This window comes from Danio aesculapii, chromosome 7 (genome assembly GCF_903798145.1).
Source record: "Danio aesculapii chromosome 7, fDanAes4.1, whole genome shotgun sequence".
NCBI lineage: Eukaryota > Metazoa > Chordata > Actinopteri > Cypriniformes > Danionidae > Danio > Danio aesculapii.
This window is the reverse complement of record NC_079441.1, coordinates 42,083,601-42,106,726: the sequence shown is the minus strand read 5'-3', so window position 1 is coordinate 42,106,726 and position 23,126 is coordinate 42,083,601. Positions and strand designations below refer to the sequence as shown.

General features: G+C 35.8%; 1 protein-coding gene across 1 annotated transcript in view; it reads left to right on the top strand.

Moving 5' to 3' along the window:
• Positions 1-3,835: 3,835 nt before the first annotated feature.
• The window catches only part of cdh8 (cadherin 8), a 189,280-nt gene continuing 169,989 nt past the window's right edge, over positions 3,836-23,126 (top strand). The window contains exons 1-2 of the mRNA XM_056461974.1: positions 3,836-4,080; positions 5,627-6,131. Coding sequence (XP_056317949.1) covers positions 5,874-6,131 — 258 coding nt within the window. The 5' untranslated portion in view covers positions 3,836-4,080; positions 5,627-5,873. The remainder of the gene's footprint in view (positions 4,081-5,626; positions 6,132-23,126) is intronic.

The following is a 23,126-nucleotide window of genomic DNA, read 5'->3' as shown; positions in this document are numbered from 1 at the left end:
GTTGGTGTTGCTGTTTATTTATTAGGATGGTGCTTAATCTTTATTTTGATATAGGTTACTATAGTATAGCTGTTGTATCTTCTGTTTGCTTTATACTCTTTGTTTAAAAACTTATAAAAAAATTATTATGCCTGTAGCTGTTTGTTAAAGTCACATCAGTCAAGATCCTTTCACTTTCTCTCTCTCTTCTATCATAATGGTCTACAAAATACAATACACTATGAACTTCAATAAAGCAACTTAGCATTCCTTTGTTGCCAATTCTAAAGTGAAGTCTTCAAATTAGTAATGGAGGCTTTTACGTGGGTGTTAAACTGTCAATTTGATGTTTGAATCAGTGGCAGAAAAAACACTGGACTTTTTTTAAATACTCTCCATAGTTCTTGGTTGTTTACATCATCATCATTTACATCATATTTATTTTAAACCATGCAATATCAAAATGCAATTTCAAAGGATAGCTATGTCTCCATATCACAATGTCTCTGAGTAGGCCATGAAGTAAATAGTTTTTTTTTTCTCACAATTTGTAATATGATAAATGAAATTATTAAAACAAATACAATTATTATCTTATCATTTATTAATTACATAAATTAAATGTTTTATTAAATATTTCCTATCCAAAATGGAGAAATGTAAACATTTTACTTAACTTTCTAACAAAATCCATGCAATTCAGGCCAGTGTGTGACCATAAAAGTATGAGGGTAGGGGCATGAAAAAACATGTCAACGCTGATTTATGAATCACAAGACATTACATTCAAGCCAGTCACAACTCTTCAGTAAGAAAGACAATTGTTTTAGACGTAGCCTCGCATCTATGTGAAACAGCTGGGAAAATCCCCAGGTAATTGCCTCTCTAAATGATTTGATGTAAATGCAGAGACAAATGAATAAATCACGCCTTGTTTCCTGTTTGTTTGTCGAGGCTGTTGTCGCCATTTGCAAATGACAGGGCTGAGGTGTGTGGAGAAGGTGGCAGCAGTTCACGGCGCACCAGGCCTGTGATTAATTCCACTGACAATGTAGTAACCAATGATCGATTGAGGAAGCTTGGGCTGTAAAGACCGTTTCCCCTTCACTTACTTTGGCTTTTTCAGAAGACGTCTGATATTTTGATCACCGGTAAAGGCTGTGTCAGTGAAATTAATCAATGACAGGGAGAAATATCCACTGGCGAGCAACGTTGACAAACTGCACGGCAGAACCGAAATAGAGTTAAAGAGGATGTCGAGCAAGATGCAAAATGGAGAGCAGTTCAAAATCCATGATTGTTTCATTGAGGGGAGATATATTTGTTTTATTTAATATTTATGTCATCAGTGTTATTGCTGGGATTTTGACAGATGATTTGTAAGATGCGCATTGTTTATTTGTTTTATTATAAAGCTAAAAACGGTCTATAAATGGTAGCGAAGTAGCTTTTCAAGCCTGCTATGTGACTTGAAAAGAATTGCATTACATATCTGAGTAATATAGACATAAAATGTAGATAACAATAGTATTTTTTTTGTTTTGTTTTTTCTTGTAAAGCGTTATCATCACCGTCCGATTTATTATTGTGATCGATATCTTGCTTAACTGTCTGTAACAGTTGCTATGACTAGCATGTGCTGTATGTGTGCAGTTATTTTTATTTGGTTAGTTATTATTAATATTGCTTTTGATACAAAGCTTTATATCTTGCAGGGAGGGCTTATTGAACGTCTGCATCGGCAAGCTTTAATCCCCAAAGTTTAACTGACCACAGTCCAGAAAACTCCTGACGTCTGCTTGATGATTGACCGCTAGAGGGAGCCAGCAGAATCAGAGCTCAGTGTCTACCTGAAAACATTCTCAATGCATGTGGACAAGAAACGTGTCACGACAGTCTCATGCACTAATGGATGCTGGTGGGTTTGATTTTATATATTTACTCGTTTAAAGGTAGAGTGAATAGGCTGAGTGTTCTCAAATAATTCTTTTTTAATTATGATCTCTCGCTGCATTAGTTTAGGATCTCAAGTGAAAGATTTCAAAACAGCTGCTGGTTGTTTGTGCATGAAGTAAATCCGAAAATCTAGCAGTACAGATGTGGGTTTAAAGATGAAACTGCCAAATCGGGTCTTGAAACTTATTGTGTATTAGTCAGCTTTTGTGTTTCCTACTTTTAGAGGTTATTTGGATGTGTTCTGAAAAGAACTACTCAGTGCTGCTTCCATATAATTGAGGTAAAGTTGGTTTTATATTCGCATATTCGTTCATTGACTGCTCCATACATAGTTTATCATGGTACTTTGAATATTCAGACTGAAATCACGTGTAAGTATGACTTCAAAGCAACATTAGCACTATTTAATTGACTAAACACGGTTGTGCTTTGATGGTTGTTGTCTGCTAAAATGATTTTACTATTTCGAATTTGCAATTTATACTTTTCTGATATTATATTATTAATGAGAGACTGAATGTGCGAATATAAAACCAACTTTACCTCAACACAAATATATACAGTAGGCCCATACATGCTTGAAGAATATAAAGAGACCCTTTGAAAATTGTCTGGATTTACTCAGTTTATCTCTTATTTATTTTATTCTGTAAATGCCTGACAAAAGTTTTCATTTGTTAGGGTTGGAGATTTGTGAAATTCAATCAACCATGAGTTTCTTAACTCTTTTGATGCTTCCATTTGCATTGTATTGCCTATATACCTGGAAATATGGTTATTGTTCTATACACACGCACACACAAATCTTAATGACAGCATTTTTATTTTAAAAAAAAATTAATCAGTAGATTATAGATAACACAATTTTTTTAAACTGTAAATTTTAAATACTTAAACTGCACATTTTCAAGTGGTCTGAACATTTTCAAGTGGTCTCTTAATAGTAAATAAGTTTTTGTATATATACATGCACTGCAGAAATGCATACATTGCAGAAAGCTGTTGATCACACTCTCAGAAATAAAGGTATGACAGCTATGACTTGACTCATTAACATCCTAGAGCAAGTTCAATGGTCATTTACAAAATCGTATGCTAAACTAAACTTTATTCGTATTTTTTTATTTATATATACACTAAAAATAATATATATATATATATATATATATATATATATATATATATATATATATATATATATATATATATATATATATATATTGCTTGTTCAAATTTTAATGTACATTTAAAACGAGCTGAAACAACACAATTCTTTAAGATTTTTTGGGACAACTCAATTGTTTTATGTTCAATCCACTTATATTTGTTCAGTTAACTTTGATTTGTGTTGGAACAACATGAATGTACTGCGTGGAAGCCTGCATTTTTGTTTACAGTAAGCTACATTAAAAAAGTAGTTTAAAATTGTGTTTTATCCAGTAGATTATCTATCTATCTATCTATCTATCTATCTATCTATCTATCTATCTATCTATCTATCTATCTATCTATCTATCTATCTATCTATCTATCTATCTATATGCCAAATTCCATGCGAAAACTGTATAATTTTCAGAACTGGCTGCAGATATGCTGCTATTTACAAAACAGCAGCATAGACGTCCTGGCCATGTAAAATCTAATTACATTTGCACAAGTGTCAAGACGCGGCACACGTACGAATGCTTTGTTAGCAGAATACATTTAGAAAAGGTAGGAAGAAATACCAACACCAACGCACTGACATAAAAGTTGAGTATTCCCAGGGTAGGGCGCGTGCATTCGTTGCCAGGGCTGAGGACCTGCCTCTTTATCAGCCCAATGAGCGCGGCAGAGGGGAGGCTCTTCCCACCAAACACCTCTCGTCCATCTCTCCTCACTCCTCCACTCAGCGAGCGGGCTTGCCGGAGCTCACCGACACCCTGTCAACGCTAAGCCACAAAACTGTACGGATCCTAATTGTTCCCAACCGCGTCTGTCAACTCATTTCCTTGATTGTTTTCTCTTGAATATTTACTTGACAGAACACTGACAAAACGACAAGTGCCAGCAGTATTGCGAAACAAGTCACGTCTTTAATTTTTCCTTCTCTAATGTTTTCTATCTTCTGTGAATGGCATGGAACGGACGTCCGGATGAGATACGGTAAGTGTTACAGACTCATTAACTGGCGTAGGTGGGTTTTACTTTATATTTGGAGGAAGGCGCGTGCTTTTTTTCGTTGTGTTTTTTTACTCCAGTGAAATACTGGATGTTTTCTTTGATGCTGTTTGCGCTACAGTGATTGATCCGAGAGGGGGACAGATTGACAGCCTGCAGACAATACCATAAACACCCGTAGTTCTTAATTTGTTTTGCATGTCGTGCCGGAATGCCGTGCATCGGATATGTGTGTTCACTTTAAAGAAGAACGACCTTGTTAATCAACTTAAGCCAACTCGCCGCAATGTATGCTTTGCATTGATGTAAACCGCTTCTAGAGCATCCATCTCTGCTTCTGAAGTATCGTCATTTTGTCCTTTCAAAGTCAAAGCGGCTATAATTTGTAAGCGACTTTTTCTGTGAGGAGCTGTCCACTTATGGTGGTGCTGAAATTCGCCAGTGATTCAAGCATCACCGCAGCTCGTCGAGTCTGTGTATGGTGTTAGTGTGCAATACAGCTTTACTGCTCGCCGAAGTTACACTGCATGTGGAAGCTGTGCGTTTCAAATGCATGGCTTGCTTACTAGCCCTCAGGGCAATTATTTAAATGAATTGTGTGCAAGAAAACAAATAAAGAGTGGTCTGGTGCATTAGGAGATTAAAAGACTGAATTCCTCTTAGCCACCTTTCTGCTGCCTATTGATGCCTGGAAACATATGAAATAATAGATAACAGAGTTCTCCAGCGGATGTTGCTCGAAACCATTCAGCTCAGTAATCCGGTTTAGTGAAAGGCAGCTTACGATTGTTATATGGTCAACCAGAAAAAAAAGAGATAATATAAGAATCATAATCAAGTGCATGGATAAATTGCAAAACATTTTATAATGTAAGGTCTGTCATATTGTCAGCAATGCAAATTGAATAAATGAATGAGAATCTAATTCTTCAAAAAAAAGCTAAGAAAGATCTTGCAAATGTGTAATGTGGTAATATGTCAAGGACATTGAAAGCAATTGGTTCAGGGAAATGAAAACAGCTCACAAGCATGAAGAGATACTGCTGTTCTTCTCCACACTGATTTCAAGTTTACTGCATTTATAGTCTGCTGCAGTCATATGTCAAAATTATGGTGTTTTATTCTACTTTTTGTTCCTCAAAATTGCTGTGAGCCATCATCGAGGACCTGATTTTGATGATAATATTATCAAATTAGCAACTTAATAATACATAATAATAAAAACATTCGTTAACATTTTGTTTTCTTTCTAATAAGTAACTGATATTAAATATCAATACTCATAAATATTATGAGTATTAATAATACGCACAACAAATATTGTAACCTGAAACTGTAATCAGCTTGTCTGTACTTCCTAAATGTTTTCCAAATTATTAGAGAGAAAAAAAACCCCAAACAAACGGATGTGCTCTGAATTTTTATTTTGCTGTTCTGTCAGATCAACCTGACCTTGAGAGTTCACTTCTCAAGCTTGTCAGTTTTATTTACATGCACTTCCTGTAAGTGTGCATTTGTCTCTTCCCTGCAGATCTCTTTCATTGACGAACCAACTAATGGATGTCGCATTTGTCCACACGTCTCCCCGCTCTGCGTTCTGGAGACAGATCAGAGCGCATCCGTGACCCTCCTCGCAACATGAACTCAAGCTGGGGGATACGTAGAACAAAAGAGTAACCATTCAGCTGACCGACAGCTGGCCAACCCCTGATTTTTGGAGGGGAAGCAAAAAGAAAAAGAAAAAAAAGAGGAAGGCGGTAAAGAGAAATTCTTCAAAAATGCCCAAACGAGGAGAGGAGATGCAGCGAGATCTATGGACTTCTCTCCTGCTAGTGTGGATTACTTGTGTGCCGTACTCTTCCATGGCTCCGTTAAACAATCAGTCACAAAGTTTACAAACGGCATCAGCCATGATCCCGCGGAACCGGCCAAGCGAAGGACAAAGAATCCTCAGTCGTGCCAAGAGAGGATGGGTTTGGAATCAAATGTTTGTGTTGGAGGAGTTCTCTGGACCCGATCCAATTCTGGTTGGCAGGGTGAGTAGTCTAATTGTCGGCTGAATATTAAGCTTACTTATCATGTGGAAACATTAATTCTGCTGCCTCGATGCCTTTTCGTTTGACATTTTGTGAAGGAGCAATAATTGCCATGAAGAAGAGGGGCAAGGTTGGCATTGCTGACTCTTGCGCAGATTCCGTCTTTAACAGTTCAATTAGGCTAAGGAAAAATACAGCTCTGGATGCTAATTTATGCATTGGGTTGTATTTCACAGGCTCTGAGGGTTTTTTGCAGTGCGTGCGCTTTGAAGGGAAACTCAAAGTGAGTTTTACAGGTGGAATGTGCAGTATAGGCGAGGTGGAGATATGGAGATAATTACGGGATAGGAGAGTGACCTGGCACCAGACCTGTGCAGAGAGCTCTCGGTCCTGAGAGGGCTATAGCAAGAGCAGGCCAAAGCAGCTTGTTCACAGATCACTGCAAGCGTGAACCTCAGGAGCCCAACCTGGCACTATATGCTTGTCCAAACACTAGCACTTCACCGTAGCCAACAAGACACTCTGAATGTTTGTTTGTTTGTTTTTTCAGACTTGAATTTTCATTTTTGTTTAGTTTAGTTAGTCAGTTTGCTATTGTGTGTGTGTGTGCTTTGTATGTCCCCACATGTATGGCAATATCAATAAATTCTGACCATGTGGGGACATTTTTTGGTTCCAATAGGAAAATGGCTCATACATTGCACAGAAATAAGTATTTTGCAAATGTATAAATGCAGATTGGTTCCTGTGAGGTTTAGGAGTACACTGAAAATATAATCAAAGATGATTCCTTGAATTTACTAAGCTAGCTTTTTTAAGTTAAGTAGTTGGAAACAATTAATTTGGGCTAAAATAAAAGTAACACATTAAGTTGAACATTGCTAAATTGAATTTGTTTAAATTCAACACATATAAATTGTTTGCAACAGCTTTGCAGACATCATTTCTTTCAGTGAAGAGTTATGGTAGTGGGATAGCAAGTACAATATGTAGAGTTAAGAAATCATTATGTCTACAGGTAGCTCCAATACACATAGCTGTGCAAAAGTGCATGTGTGTGTGTGTGTGTGTGTGTGTGTGCGTGAGTGTGAGTGTTTGTGTGTGTGTGTGTCTGTATGTGTGAATAAGTAGTATATTACAACCGTTTCTGAGAAATAACATGATTTAGACATTTATTGTAAAAAATGCTGGGTTCCACACAATTGATTTGTGTTGGGAAGGAATTAAGGAAAACACGAAGGAATTAAGTTAATTAATTTTTACAAATTTAAGTGGATTGAGCATAAAACTATTAAATTGCCCCAACAAATCTTAAGAATTGTGTTTCAGCTTGTTTTAAATAAGTCATAATATTTTTGAGTGTTTTATTATATTTAAAAAATAATAATAATTATGTTTATTAGTAGTTTAAAACTTAAAAAGAAAAATATTTATGAAAAAAAGTAGTTTATGTAAGTAAAAACACGATTGTTTAAATGGACTCTTTTACATCTAAACAATAAAACATGCAGCTTTCATTAATTTATTTTTAATTGTTTACCCCATACATGTAAATGTTTACTTTTTTCTTGGATCCAATAATCACTATCATAACTACTGTGTAACAGTATATATATATATACAGTTGAAATCAGAATTATTAACAGAGCAAGGACATTTTCACAGTATGTCTGATAATATTTTTTGTTCAGGAGAAAGTCACATTTGTTTTATTTCAGCTAGAATAAAAGCAGTTTTTAATTTTTAAAAAGCATTTTAAGGTCAAAATGATTAGCCCCTTTAAGCTATATATGTTTTTTCGATAGTCTACAGAACAAACCATCGTTACACAATGACTTGCCTAATTACCCTAACCTGCCTAGTTAACCTAATTAACCTAGATAAGCCTTTAAATGTCACTTTAAGCTGTATAGAAGTGTCTTAAAAATATCTAGTAAAATATTATTTACTGTCATCATGGCAAAGATAAAATAAATCAGTTGAGGTAGAAATGAGGTAATAAAACTATTATGATAAGAAATGTGTTGAACAAACCTTTTTTTAAATAGAAAATGGGGAAAAAAATAAACGGGGGCTAATAATTCAGGGGGTTTAATAATTCTGACTTCAACTGTATATATTTAGTCAGTGCAGGTCATGATAGGTATGTTGTTTCCTTATTTACATGAATATATGTTGCTCTGAATGACAATGTCACATCATTTAACACGTTAGTGTCGTAAATAATATTAGCTTATTTCATGTTAAGACTAAATTGGGTCATCTTGTCTCTTAAAAATATGTGCTACATTTGTGCACTTTTAAAACATATATATTTATATTTTTAAAGACATTAGTATTTTAAATAATGAATGAATAAATAAAAGTTTAACTGTAAGGTCACATTATGAGCTTCACTGCACTAATTGAACACTATCCTCACCATCAGTGAGGTGGAAAACGCCATCCTTTGTATGTCCAAAATTTGGCAGGGCCTCAGCTAATTAAGGCCCCTCACTAGAATTCTACACTGTTTCTGCATGCCTCCTCCTGTCATTCGGGCATGTGAATAAAACATTGCGCTCTCATGCGGCCTTTACACCTGTGTTTTCCCAGTATCGGCCAGACACAAAAAAGTCCTTAAGAGCGGCATCAATTTTTCAAGAGCTGCAATTAAACAGCCTTTGTTGGATTCTGCCTTAGCTTTTGATCAGCACAAATGCATAAACATACGCAACAAATGGGCTCCCCGTGATGATCTCTAAGCTATAAGGGCAAATGAGTGTGATGCTTTCAGTCTGACGCATCTACAGCGCTATAGGGCTCTCTGTGCATGATGGAGACAGCTGGGAGTCTCAGACGGTGACGTGCCGTTCTGCTCCTCTCTAATGTGTTGTGCTTTATTTAACACCATCAAGTATTTGTGCTGGTGAGCAGAATGATTGTCTGTAGAATGACACACTGTAAAACCTGATAAGTTCATATTACTCAAAACATTTGTGGAAATGTATTGCCTCAAAGCATTTAAGTACAAACTTTTATTTTCTTAAGTTACAGTAGTAGAACTTAATTGTATTGTGTACTGCATTAGCATATTTGTGATGAGTGTTAAGCACACAGATGTCTCTCATTAAACACTACAGTACTTGTCAGGGTGCTGATTATAATCGAATTAAAAATTTCATTAATTCATTTGTACAATATGCATGATTAAGTGTTAACAATAGCATATGTTAATCTAATTATCAAATAAAGTATTTTATACATTTACATGTTAAAGCCGTTGATCATTCAGCTTGTATAGGCTTAAAGTATTTCATTTATTTTAATATTTGCTTGTCATCACAAAGGAAACCTTACAAATTTCAGCATAAGTGAAACCCCAGCATGGAAATCCCAACATAGAACAACATTATTGACTAAAGTACAGTACCAACACTAAATATATATAATAAATAAATAAATAAATATATATATATATATATATGTATATATATATATATATATATATATATATATATATATATATATATATATATATATATATATATATATATATATATATATATATATAGCAGTGCGATGTGGCTGTATTTCAGCACTGGTGGGAGGCGTTGTGTCCACCAGTGATGATATACAGCCACATCGGACTGTTATGAGTGTGATATTGTGTTTATACAACACTTCAAAGGAATAATTGTGTAAAAAAGAAAATCAAACATGGAGAGTCTAAAAACCCTTTTGTAAGAAAAACTACTTTCTTCCGTCATTCATTCACATCTGCATCTGACATCAGAACAGCAGAAACCGTTGCTACTTCACTAACATCACTTTAGAGCTAGTGTTTGAATGATTCTCTAGCAAAATGTCTGAACAGGTAATTTTGCTCACATTTTTAGATTATAAGGCTGAAATGCCATCTCAGTCTACAGAGATTTCCCAGTATTTCGCTGTTGCAATCAAGAGATCACAGTATTACTATGGTATAAATAAAGCACTACAACATACAAAAGAGAGAGATCGACTTAGAAAGTCATTTACCTGTTTAATAATGATTTGATCAGCTGTAGTTTGAAATTACGCTGTTTTTCTCTTAGGGCTTATTATATGCTCTCTGTCGCCATCTTGTGGACGAACACTCAGAAATTATAAATATTTTAAAATAGGCACTGCTATTATAAATAAACTGCATAGTTGCAATCTAAACAACTACATTCTCGACTAAAAAAAGCCTCAAGTACATTATGTTGTCCAACATCAGCAATATTTGTCAAACTGTAGAGTGTTTCTGCTTGTGCTGTATGTGGGCAACGCAAAGGTGCAGAGGCGGTACGAGTGCTGTTACTGGCAGAATGTTGCACGGCTATCAGCCACTCAGATTCAAGAACAAGACAGAACTTTTGTATAAATGTATGTATGTATGTGTATGCATGTTAATTAGCTGGTTCTATATTTTGTGATTCTGTTTTTTTTCCCATATATTTATGGTTATAAAATGCATTATGGCAGTGGTTCCCACCTTTTTTTCCAGGACCCCCTGGAAATAAAAATATTGTAAGGCCCCCCTCCACATTTAATGATATTATCGCTCATGAAAGTTTGCAATGGGTATGACAAAATAAGATTGTTTTCAAACAAACGGTATGTTTATTACTATATCTATATATGTTTATGCCCAAATAATAGCCTATTGTAAAATATGAAAGTAAAACAGCGGTAGGCCATTTGAATTAAGTACACCTTGCGGTATTGGGGATGAGCCATCTTCAAATGTCTTATTTATTTGGACGGCCTCATGCATTCATTACAAGAACTTTGGCACAGATAATGCACTGTGGCTGGTTCAGGGACACTTTGCTTTGAGAAAATTGAATAAAATCATAGTTCAGGTAGCTATCTCTTGCAATTCGTGCTTCCAGTATTGCTAGCGCTGTGATCCGAAATGTTTGGAGCTTCTTCATCAGTGTCCAGCATGCTTGGGTCATTACTATTAGCTGCTGAAGGTGAATCAGTGAGACTCAGTCTTTTTTGTTGAGGACGAACTACAAATTTGTCCATTTTTTCGGTCAGCCAGGGATTAAAATGATCTAAGGCAACATGATCGTTCTCCTAATTGTCTGAGGCTAAATAGTTTTTAAAATAGGATGCAACCCCCCACAGAGCTCGCTAAAGCTCCCTTGTGGGCCAGGACCCCCCTGTTGTGAACTGCTGCTTTATGGGACATTGATCTCTTCCACTTTTGATGTTGTAAATTAAATGATGTTGTAAAAAAGGCAACATCCATTGAATTTTTTTGTAGTTTGAAATCATATATTGTTTTTAAGCTCTGCGTACCCGCCGGGTCTGTGACATAATTTATTTCCATATTCTTTACATTTTTAAGGTCCGTATTGGTCCAATACCCCATAAGTGGTTCCGTTCTCTCATCAGTTGGAATAAAATAACGTTTGCATAGATTATGATCGAGACATTTTTAATTTTTCCTCTGATTACTGACATGTGCAGGAACCACCAAAATTAATTACAGCAACCTAGACCACACAGAACCTAAAAGGTACACTTTCAAATTTGAGTTTACAAAAAAAGGGGTTTATTATAACACAGACAACATATACAATTATTGTAATCACTTTCAACTGTGTTTTATGAAAATTCAAAGGGTTTTCTTTAAAATGATGCTAAACTTCTGCAATTACACCTCTGTATGTGGATTTGGGAAGCTTGGGCTGGCAAAATCCAGGTGGAAAGCCCAAAATAGCACTTGACTTAAGTGTGTAAAATAACAGAAAACATACTGGCAGTTTGTTACCAGGTTTTCGCACCATAATTTACAACAACAATCCAGAGAATGTGTCACAAACTATTTAAAAAATGTCATTTAAAGTATCTTTTTCAAAGTTTTCAACATTAAAAGTCCCATAACACAATTGAAAACTATAAATAAATAAATTAAAAAAATAATATGAATCACAAAATGTGGCAAACTGTTAATTTATGGAGATTTTTTACAGTATATGTTAATCTTAATCAAAAACACTTGAGAAAAATACTTCATTTTAAGGCATTCTCCTTGTACAGTCTGACACAAAGCATGCTGGGAACTAGAAATCTGCTTCTACTCCATTTAAAAATCACCTTATTACAATAAATGTTTGATTTAATGTACAGTAGTTTATTTTTGTTATGCACAATGGACTTTTTAAATGTCTAAGTACACACTTTAATTTCATTTCACAATTGGGTTTTACAGTACCTTCAAATCTTAGGACTTAAGGTGGTCCAGACTGTACTGCTTCTTTGGTGGGCCAGCATTGATTGAGGATTTTTATTTTGCAGACCGCAAGGTTAAGTGCTCATGAGAATGGCTTGCAGAGCTCCGATAAGTTCCATGTTGCAGTGAGATAGGAAGCCATGCTGTTGGATAAGATTGAACACCACTCGTCTCTCTCTCTCTCTCTCTTTCCTTCACCGCCTCACTCCATCACCTAAGATCCGCAGTCCTCCCTCACTCGGTCTCTCTAATTAAAAAATGAATCAAATAAAGAGTGGGAGGTGTGTGATTCAAATGGGTCACTCAAATCAGCATGTTTTTTTTTTTTCTCTTTTCCTCTTTTTCTGCCATCTCTGCCAGGCATGTGGTTGTGGGCTGATTATCGAGGAACCTCAGGCCGAGATTACACTCATTTCATCCTTTAGCTTTTATTACGTGCCGGTCTGATGTTTAATTATACACTGGGCTCCTGTCTTGTCAGTGCCCGAACTCCCCTTGAGCACCAGCTGCCAGTCGGAGGAGACGATTAGCATACGTGTAGAAACGGCCATGGCAGGGCTAAGAGAGCGCGCATGGAAGTGTTAGCTACGGTACATGACAGCATGCTTCTCTCGCATGGTCTCGGTGGTCTGGCAGTGCAGCTCGCCGTCACCTGATGCTGAAATGCACGTCAAATGGAGAGCGAACTGCTGGAACAAGACTTGAGAAGAGGCCAGAGCTAGTTTGTCATGCTTTTACTCTTGTGAGTTCTGTTAAGAGGGCAGCACGATGGCTTAGTGGTTAGCACTGTCGACTCACAGCAAGAAGGTCCCTGGTTCGAGTTCCGGCTGGGTCAGTTGGCATTTCTGTGTGGAGTTTGCATGTTCTTACCGTGTTGGCGTGGGTTTCCTCCAGGTGCTCCGGTTTCCCCCACAGTCCAAAGACAAGCCCTATAAGTGAATTGAATAAACTAGTGTGTGTGTGTGAATGCAAGAGTGTATGGGTGTTTCCTGGTGCTGGGTTGAGGCTGGGTTGTGGCTGGAAGGGCATCTGCTGTGTAAAAAATAAGCTGGATAAGTCGGCGGTTCATTCCGTTGTGGCGACCACTGATAAACAAAGGGACTAAGCTGAAGGAAATTAATGAATGAATAAGTTCTGTGAAGACAACTGCATCAAATGTTTAAAAGTTTGGCTTTTATTTTCAAAAGAATAGCATTTTTTTCTTGAAAATGAATTAAATAATATGATTATTACTGATTATTACTGTGAAAGTTTGTTATACTGAGTGAACTTGATATTTTAGTATATTTTAAAATGTAATTTATTCATGTGATAGCCACATTATTACATTACATTCTTTCGTTCTTTCAGAAACAATTATAATACACTTTTAAAATTCTAGTAAACTCTAAAATTAGTCCTATTTAGAAATACATGCTGCTTAATTTTCATAGAAACTTTATAACAACATAAATATAATTACTGTCACTGTTTTGACTTATACAATGTGTCTTTGACAAAACCATTAAAAAATACATTAAAGTAAAAGCTAAAGAATGAATGAATGAATGAATGAATGAGTTCTGTGAAGTCAAATGCACCAAATCTTTTAAAGTTGGCTTTTATTTTCAAAAGATTTTTTTCTTAAAAATGAACTAAATAATTTTATTATTACTGTAACAGTTTGTTATACTAAACGAAATTGATATTTCAGTATTTATATATATATATATATATATATATATATATATATATATATATATATATATATATATATATATATATATATATATATATTTATATATATATATATATATATATATATATATATATATATATATATATATATATATATTATATAATTTATTCATGTGATTGCAACAATTTTTTCTTCTTTCGTTCTGTCAGAAACAATTATATTACACTTTTAAAATTCTAGTAAACTGTAAAAAAACTCTTCTATAGAAAATCATTGTGCTGCTTAATTTTCATGGAAACTTTAGCAACATAAACCTATTTACTGTCACTGTTTTGACCTAGATAATGTGTCTTTGCTGAATAAAGTAGTCTGTCATTTTTATGAATACATACAGACCATAAAATTGAAAGTACATTACAATAAATGCTAATACAAACATTAATTTAGCACAAACTGTGAGTCATGTCATCTCACTATATTGCAGTGGTTCTCAATTCTGGTCCTCGAGCTCCTCTGCCATGCACATTTCATATGTCTCTTATTCGACACATAAGGTTCAGTTCATGGAGCTCTCTGTTAACGAGCTGATGATCTGAATTAGATGTGTTAAGGAGTGGAATTGAGAACCACTGCCATTTAGTTAGTTTTCTCAACCTGGAATGAAACACAACACTTAGGCTGCATCCGAAATCGCCTACTACTCTGCATTTGAATTCAAATGTACTAATAGGCTGATAAAAAAAGTATGCTCTTTACAGTATGAATGTGAGTAGTATGAATGGAACTCAAATGTACTACATTTGCCATTTTGTCATCATCACATGACCTATCCGCGACAGTTGCCTCGCTTCACTCCCGTTCTTGAATTCTCTCTCAGTGCATCATGGGATAGCGTAGTGTCCATCCGATGTGGACTTCAGAATTCAGAGGGGGTGGGGGGCTGTGTTTCTTCAGGCTGCATCTGAAATTGCCTATTGCTCAGTAGGTACTGCACTTGAATTTAAATGTATTACTCGGCCGTTAGAAAAGTACGTTCTATACAGTATGAAAGTCAGTAGTGTGGTGAACTCTAGATAGGATACAGCCATCTTAAGCAATTTAGAAAATGTAAACCATCTAAATTCATTCAGAACAACAAACCTTTAGTTGCTTTTGACCTTGACTGTATAGATGTCACATCCATAACAAAGCTTTTCCCTTAAAAATGCAAAACATTATACACTGATATATATATATATATATATATATATATATATATATATATATATATATATATATATATATATATATATATATATATATATATAGAGTCAGAATTATTAGTCCCCCTAAATTATTATTATTTTTTTTTTTCCTTTTTTCTGTTTAACAGAGAGCTTTTTTTTTTCCAACACATTTCTAAACATAAAGGTTTTAATAACTCATTTCTAATAACTGATTTATTTTATCTTTGCCATGATGACAGTAAATCATATTTTACTAGATATTATTCAAGACACTTCTATACAATCTTCTATAAAATGGTCGTGCCCAACTGAGCCTGGTTTCTCTCAAGGTTTTTTCTTCACTTTCGCCATTTAGTGAAGTTTTTTTTCCCTCTCCGCTGTCGCCTCTGGCTTGCATGGTTCGGGATCTATAGAGCTGCGCATCGTTGGATTTGCTCTTCAGTATTTGGACTCTCAGTAGTGATTATTAAACCACACTGAACTGAGCTAAACTGAACTGAACTTAAACACTACAAACTGAACTACACTGTTCCAATTTACTATGATCTTTTATGTGAAGCTGCTTTGACACAATCTACATTGTATAAGCGCTAAACAAATAAAGGTGAATTGAATTGAATTGACTACAGCTTAAAGTGACATTTAAAGGCTTAACTAGGTTAATTAGGTTAACTAGGCAGGGTAGGGTATTTAGGCAAGTTATTGTATAATGATGGTTTGTTCTGTAGAGTATCGAGAAAAAAAATTTAAATCACAGAATTACTACAAAGTATGTTGTATACTGTAAACTCGCCAACTTTTTGGTCACATCCATAATGCATGTTTATTTTCCTCACTAAAATGTTTCCAGATTGATATTTTTCTGCTAGTTAGTAGTTTTGAAAAATACAAACCGACATTTCAAAAAATATAAACAGATATTCCCTGTGAATTAATAATTTGAGATTTTACTGCAAATGTCACATTCATAATGCTGGAATTACTCATATTAAAAAGTGTGAATTAATTTGAACCGAGCAATTGAAGAAAGCTCAATCTACAGTATTGTGTGTATAATACTTTGAGATAGAGAAGAAGATGAACTAGAACAGCAGCTACAAAGAGAACATTGTGTAATTGTATATTCAGTCAAAACCTTGCTGAGAAATAACATTTCATCTCAAGGTGACAACAACTATTGCAGGTTTCTTTCACAAACAGTTTTTGCTTTTAGTTTTGCATTCATTAGCTTTGACCACAAATAAATGATGAATGTCTTGCCCTGAAACAACCACACAGTCCTTCTTCATTATTTAGCTCTAAATAAATAGTGTCCTGATTACACATATGTATTTCTAACTAAATGCTAGCTGTCTGATATTTGAATGAATGATATATTTTTTATAAAAACGCTCATAACAGCGAGGGGCAAAAAAGCACAAATTGTAGTCGTTGCCGAACAAAGAGTGATGTGGATGTGTTTTCTTAAAGCATTGTCAGTTTTATTACAGCATGTGTCAGTTAGATTTTATCTCGCACATGGTTTTGTTCCCCCTCTTTTGGCTGAAGCGTGTTGTGACGGCTAATCACAATGGACATCATTCTTTCCTTTGGAGTGCTTTGGAATGAATGTACTCTGCACAAATTAATAGCGCCGCTGTATGATGTCTTTTCTTACCATAATGTGCTCTTATCTCTGATGGGATTATGTGTGTTTGTAGCAAAAAGAGAATGGATAATGTGTGATTCATATTTAGCAATCCGAGCTAAAGAACAAGATCACTGGGAGTGCCAGTTTGAATACAAGAGAACGCAATTGATTATTTATTCACTGAAGGAAATGTGTCTGTGGGCATTTGTTTGCCTTAAGGGGGCATGACAACACTTGATAGATAGTGTCCATGAACTGGAAAGGCATCAGCCAGACCGTTTCTCTGTTTCTTTTATTATAAAGCTTTTTTATTTATTTATATATTAAGAAATTATGTTTTGCTCAAACAAACACCAGTTGATTTGACGTATGTCTCCTTTATGCTGATGTCCAGTGTACTGTGAAGCTGATTTCAGCATTAAAGCCAGAATAACTGCTCATTCTAGGCTTTTGGAACATATTTATTTAAGGGGGAGGGGAGGAAATTAAAGGGACATTTACTGTACCAGCACAGATCTGGCCTACATAAAGGCATGACTCCATTTCGGGTTTAAACCCATATCATTATCTCTCCTTTTCTCTTTTCAACACAAATTAAGCAATAACGCATCCATGTAAATAAGCGTGTGAGCTCAGTATTATTCTCCAACGCTTCATTAAATACAGGCCTACAACTTAACCCTGAAATATTCATTATGTTATTATTAATTACATTACAATATTAAATATGAATAACTTTGCTATCAAATATTAATTAGTAGCGCTCTGTCATTTTGTAATGAAAGCCAGAGTGGATTAGTTTCACCGAGCACAATGACTAGAGCCGAGAAGGGATATAAATCTAGCTTCGGCTCGCGTTAAGGCTACGATGCTCTAATTCTGAAATAAAATAGCAGTTTTACAGTCGAGGGATATTGTGGAAATGCTGTTTCTGAAAATGCTTTTGTGGCATTTGGAAGTGTGCCCTATAGCTAAGAGAAAAAGAAAAATATTGTGACAGTTTGAATGTAAAGAGCAGTGAATCCCTGAAATGGACAATCGATTCATGTTCTCCGTGCTGCCTGTGATGGGATTTGCTGTTAACTGCCACTTTGTTTTTTTTGCTACCATGACACATTGCTGGGAATCCACTGCAACTCTCCCAGCTCTTCTACCGAGGTGTAACAAAATCTTTCTTTTTCCAAGGAGAGAGTCTCATTCACTGGTAATTTCATGGATCGTTTCATATTGTACATGCAGCCTGCTATGGTATCGTAACATGTAAACATCACTCTTCAGGCCTCAAAATATGTCCTAGATCAGAGGTCTCAAACTCAATTCCTGGAGGGCCGCAGCTCTACATAGTTTGGCTCCAACCACCTCCGATTCACACCTGCTTAATAGTCTCTAGTAGTCTTGAACACATTGGCACACCAGTTTTCGGATATTTTCTTGGTATCAAGGATACATCGATGCAGACTTGAGGGCAAAACTTGCTCAAGAAGTGAAAGAAGTCATTGCGACTAAATAAAGGAGGGGGGAAGCGCAGCATTTTATATAGATTTATTATTAAAGTTTGGAGATATAACCTATTTATCTGAGTTTCCCTAAATGAGACGGTGAAAGTAAACATTAGCATCAGTATCGTAATAAAGGCGTAAACACCAATAAAGGTGTTTATTTGCTGAAATTCATATTAAAATTTGTTTTATTTGTATTCAGCAAAGTATATAAGTAAGGTTTTTGTGCATGTTTTATATATTGAAAAGGGGGAAAACAAATTGCTGTAATGTTTAAATAAATTTCCGTTAAAAACGTGTGAAGGTCATGTGACAATCAGGAAGAACGCAGCATCTCGATTCTCATAGGACATATTCTCTGTTCTCGTGGTCTCTCAAGTTCGTTCTATGCGAGGTGACCTGGCAAGACCGGTCTTCATAAGAATGCAGTCCGTTCTTTGCATTCTTGGAATTGAGAAACAGCCCTCGATTATTTGTATCAGCTGTGTTTGATTAGGGTTGAAGAAAGAGCTTGTGCAGAGCTGCGGCACTCCAGGGATCGAGTTTGAGACCTATGCCCTAGATGCTGCAGGCTGCCATCTTTTAGTGTCCTTTCAAGTGCACTCACCTATCCATACCCGGATATGTTGGTTCAGATCTTGCTCAGAGTGGGGCAAGTAGAACAGAGGGGTTATGTTTATGCCATGACCCGGATGGGAGTGAGATTTAAGAAATGAAGCGAGTGTAATGGAGGCAAGCTAGTGAGAGCTCTACAGATAAACTTCGCTCCCTTGGCCTTAAAAGGTGCACTATAGGGACAGATGCTGGAGGCTGTGGTTTTTTTAGTGGCCTTGTTATTGCACTCACCTCTTATGCCGGAAATGAGTGTTGAAATCTCGCTTGGAGTTGGGGCAAAAAGAATGAAAGGGTTGCATTGGTGCCATGACACTGATGGGAGTAAGGTTTATAGAATAGTGTGAATGTAATGGAGGCCAGCTAGTGAAAGCTCTGTGGGTAAACCTCACTCCTCTGGACTCAATATCAAATCTAGCTTGGAGTGGAGTGAGTTGAATGGAGGAGATACCTTCAGGAATGTGCACAGACATTTTGAAGGAGCTCAAGTAAAAAAAGGAACTTCTTGTATGCTTTCATTTATTTTCCTTAACAAAACATGAAATGTTATGAAGGCAAAGTTCACTTAAAAATTAAAAGGTACTCATCATTTAGTCACCCTTAAGTGGTTCCAAACCTTTTTGAGTTTCTTTTTATTTTGAACCTAAAAGAAGATACTTTAAAGTATATTGGAAACCTTTAGCCATTGACATCCATAATTGAAAAACAAATATCTGTGTAAGTCAGTGGCTGTTGGCAACCAGTATTCTTCTAAATATATTTGATTGGATTCATCATATGAGAGGCACAGATTTGGAACTAGTGGCCAAAACTTCACATATGGTCAAGGTCTTCTTTAAAGTTTAGTTTTATTACAAGAACAAGCTAACACAAAACATGTTTTTTATATGCCTCTAATTTCTAGTCTAGATTCAGAGTAAATGACTGCACAAAGAAGAGGGACTTATATTCACTCAGTTCAATTTATCTTTATTTCTATGGTGCTTTTACAATGTAGATTGTCAAAGCAGCTTACCATAGAAGATTATAGTAAATTGAAAAGTTAGTTTAAGTTCAGTAAGTTTAAGTTCAGTTTAGTTCAGTTCAGTGTGGTTGAATTTTCACTGCTGAGAATCCAAACACTGAAGAGAAAATCCATCAATGCGCAGCTCCACAAGTCCAGAACCATTCAAGCCAGTGGCGAACAAACTTCTCCAATTAGCAAAAGGGAAGGAAAAAAACCTCGAAGGAAACCAGGCTCAGTTGGGCACGACCTGAGCCCAACTATTAGCTTTCGGTTTTCATTATATATATGAAATTTTGCCTCAGCTAAACCTTTTACATGATAGCTCATGTGTAGAGCCAGACAGAATCAGACATTTTTTGCTATTTCTGCGGAGAATATTGTGAAAAATCTGCAGATTTATGCGGAATGACTTTGTGAGTATCGTAACTAAAAACTTAATATATGAAAAACTTTTATCGAATGTTTACAATGCAAATCTAACTAGATCCACTTATTTGTTAAACAAAGCAAGTCTCTTGTGTAATATATATATATATATATATATATATATATATATATATATATATATATATATATATACTGAAAGACAGAAAATATTACTTTATAAATTCTAATGTAAATAAATATTTTAATATTACTATTATATTACAGAAATTAATAAAAAAAACTAAATAAATAAAAACTTACACACTTTTAAACAAGTAAATAAATAGACTCAATGATGGGCTAAAAATTTCCGAAAATCTGCGGATTTCTGTGCGCGCAGATTCTGTGTGGGCCTACTTATGGGTCATGGATGTTAAGCAAGACAAATGGACTATATTTGCCGGGGATAAGCTGTGAAATTGAGCCACAGGTAGATTAGTTTTTTGCTCATCACTCCTTAGCTTCACACTAAAACACAACCAAAAAGGAATAGCAAGTCCTGCGCAGGTAAACTTCACTCTAATCACTTCACTTTAGCAATGAACACTACTGCCTGGGGACTTTAACCTCCTAGAATGGCCACCTATCATGAATTGCAGGTTTGAGCCCCACTCAGAGTGGGTAGGTGCTTGTATACTTTAGTTTTATGACCTGGGTGAGAGTGAGGGTTACAAAAATGTGGTGAATGTAACTGAGGTCAGCTTGTAAGCACTATGCAGTTAAACCTTGCTTTCTTGTCTGTAAGAGGTGCACCAACAGATGCTGTAGGCTGTGGTCTGTAGTGTCCTTGTTAGTTCAACCTCTTCCCATATTGGAAATATTGGTTGAACTCATTGTAGTTCAACTTGCTTAGAGTGTGGGGTGAGATGAACAAAGGGGTTACATTAAAGTCCTGGCCCAGATGGCAGTTAAGTTTACGGAAATGGGGTGAATAGAACCGAGGTCAGATAGTAACCACCGTGCAGGAAAATCCTGCTCTCTTGGCCAACAGATGCTAGAGGCTGTTGCCTTAGTGTCCTTTTTTGTGCCCTCCTCACATGCTAGAAATGTTGATTCAAATATTGTTCGGAGGGGGGCAAATAGAGCTTGGGGGTTACATTGGTGCATGACACTGATGGAAGTGAGGGGAAATGGATATCAGGGAATGGATGCCAGGCAGTGAGAACTCTTTGGGAAAATTTCTATCGCTTGTTCATAACAGGTTAGTTCACCAGTATATATATATATATATATATATATATATATATATATATATATATATATATATATATATATATATACTTTTAATTAGGGATGCTCCAATCAGGATTTTTGAAGCCAATACGAAATACCGCATACTTTTCATCGTGATCAACAATACAAGTATCGATTTTGATGCTTCATGCTAATGCATAAAGCATTTTCCCTCAAAATGTTGCATATAATCCCTCAAACATGTCTCTTGGAAAATGTGGACATGTCGTGGTTAGAAGCAGACTCATGGAGCTTCCAGCAGAGGTCATACGGTTGGATGAGACACTAGTCACCGCAACTCAAAACACTGGATATACAATGGTTGCAACAAATACACCATCCCTTGCGCAAATTATGCCAATAAACTGTATAAACAGAGGTCACACCACATCAGTATATATTTTAGCTGCTGTGTTGAGAGCGCAGCGATCGCTCACGCCCCACTCATTATGTCTCTTTTGCCGCGTGTGCATGTGCATCTCTCTTGTGTGTAAACCGTTGTTTAATCATGAACAAACACTAGTAATTGGTTCAAGGGATTGAACAGATTGGCAAGTACCGATCAAGTCATAAAATGTGATTGTTGGCCAATACTGATTTCCTGCCAATTGATCGGAGCATTCCTACTTCTTTTTTATACGCCCTCATGTAATTTCAAACCTCTAAGATCATTGTTTATTTTGAGACCACAAATTATGATAGTTTAGATAAAAACCAAGAGCTTCCTCATTTTCCATGGGCAGCAATGGTCACAAGACATACAAAGTCCAGAATAGGAATCAAAAACATTGTCAAACATTCCATGTGACTTGTAGCTGTACTCATGCAAAGCTCCAAGAACACTTTTGTACACAGTAAAAGTTTGCAAAAAAACCTTTGTTTGCCTATATCTTCTCTTCATATATCTCTCTATATCTATACCTGTCATCACAATGTGTGTTTACAATGGGCAGTAATTTCCATTGCTACAAGAATCAGAAACTCAACAATAGAAGAAACATGGAAGCTCATAGTAAATGTGCACCCTGATCTTGGAAGACAGCTGAAATAAAGTAATTTTTAAATAAATAAATAAATAAATAATTTCATTTCATTAGTATAATTACAGTTTAATCAATAAAGTATCATGTTTTTGACAAAAACAATGATTTTGGTTCCTTTTTTGTACTTTTGAATATCTTGTGCTTATGGGGGATGTTAAGCTATTAAAACATAATTTCTACGTCCAAAGTTGAACAGAGTTCTCAAGGGAAGAAGAAATACAATATTTTTATATTTGGGTAAACTAATCCTGTAAGACGGGGCAACGCAGTGGCGCAGTAGGTAGTGCTGTCGTCTCACAGCAAGAAGGTCGCTGGTTCGAGCCTCGGCTGGGTCAGTTGGCATTTCTGTGCTCCGGTTTCCCCCACAGTCCAAAGACATGCGGTACAGGTGA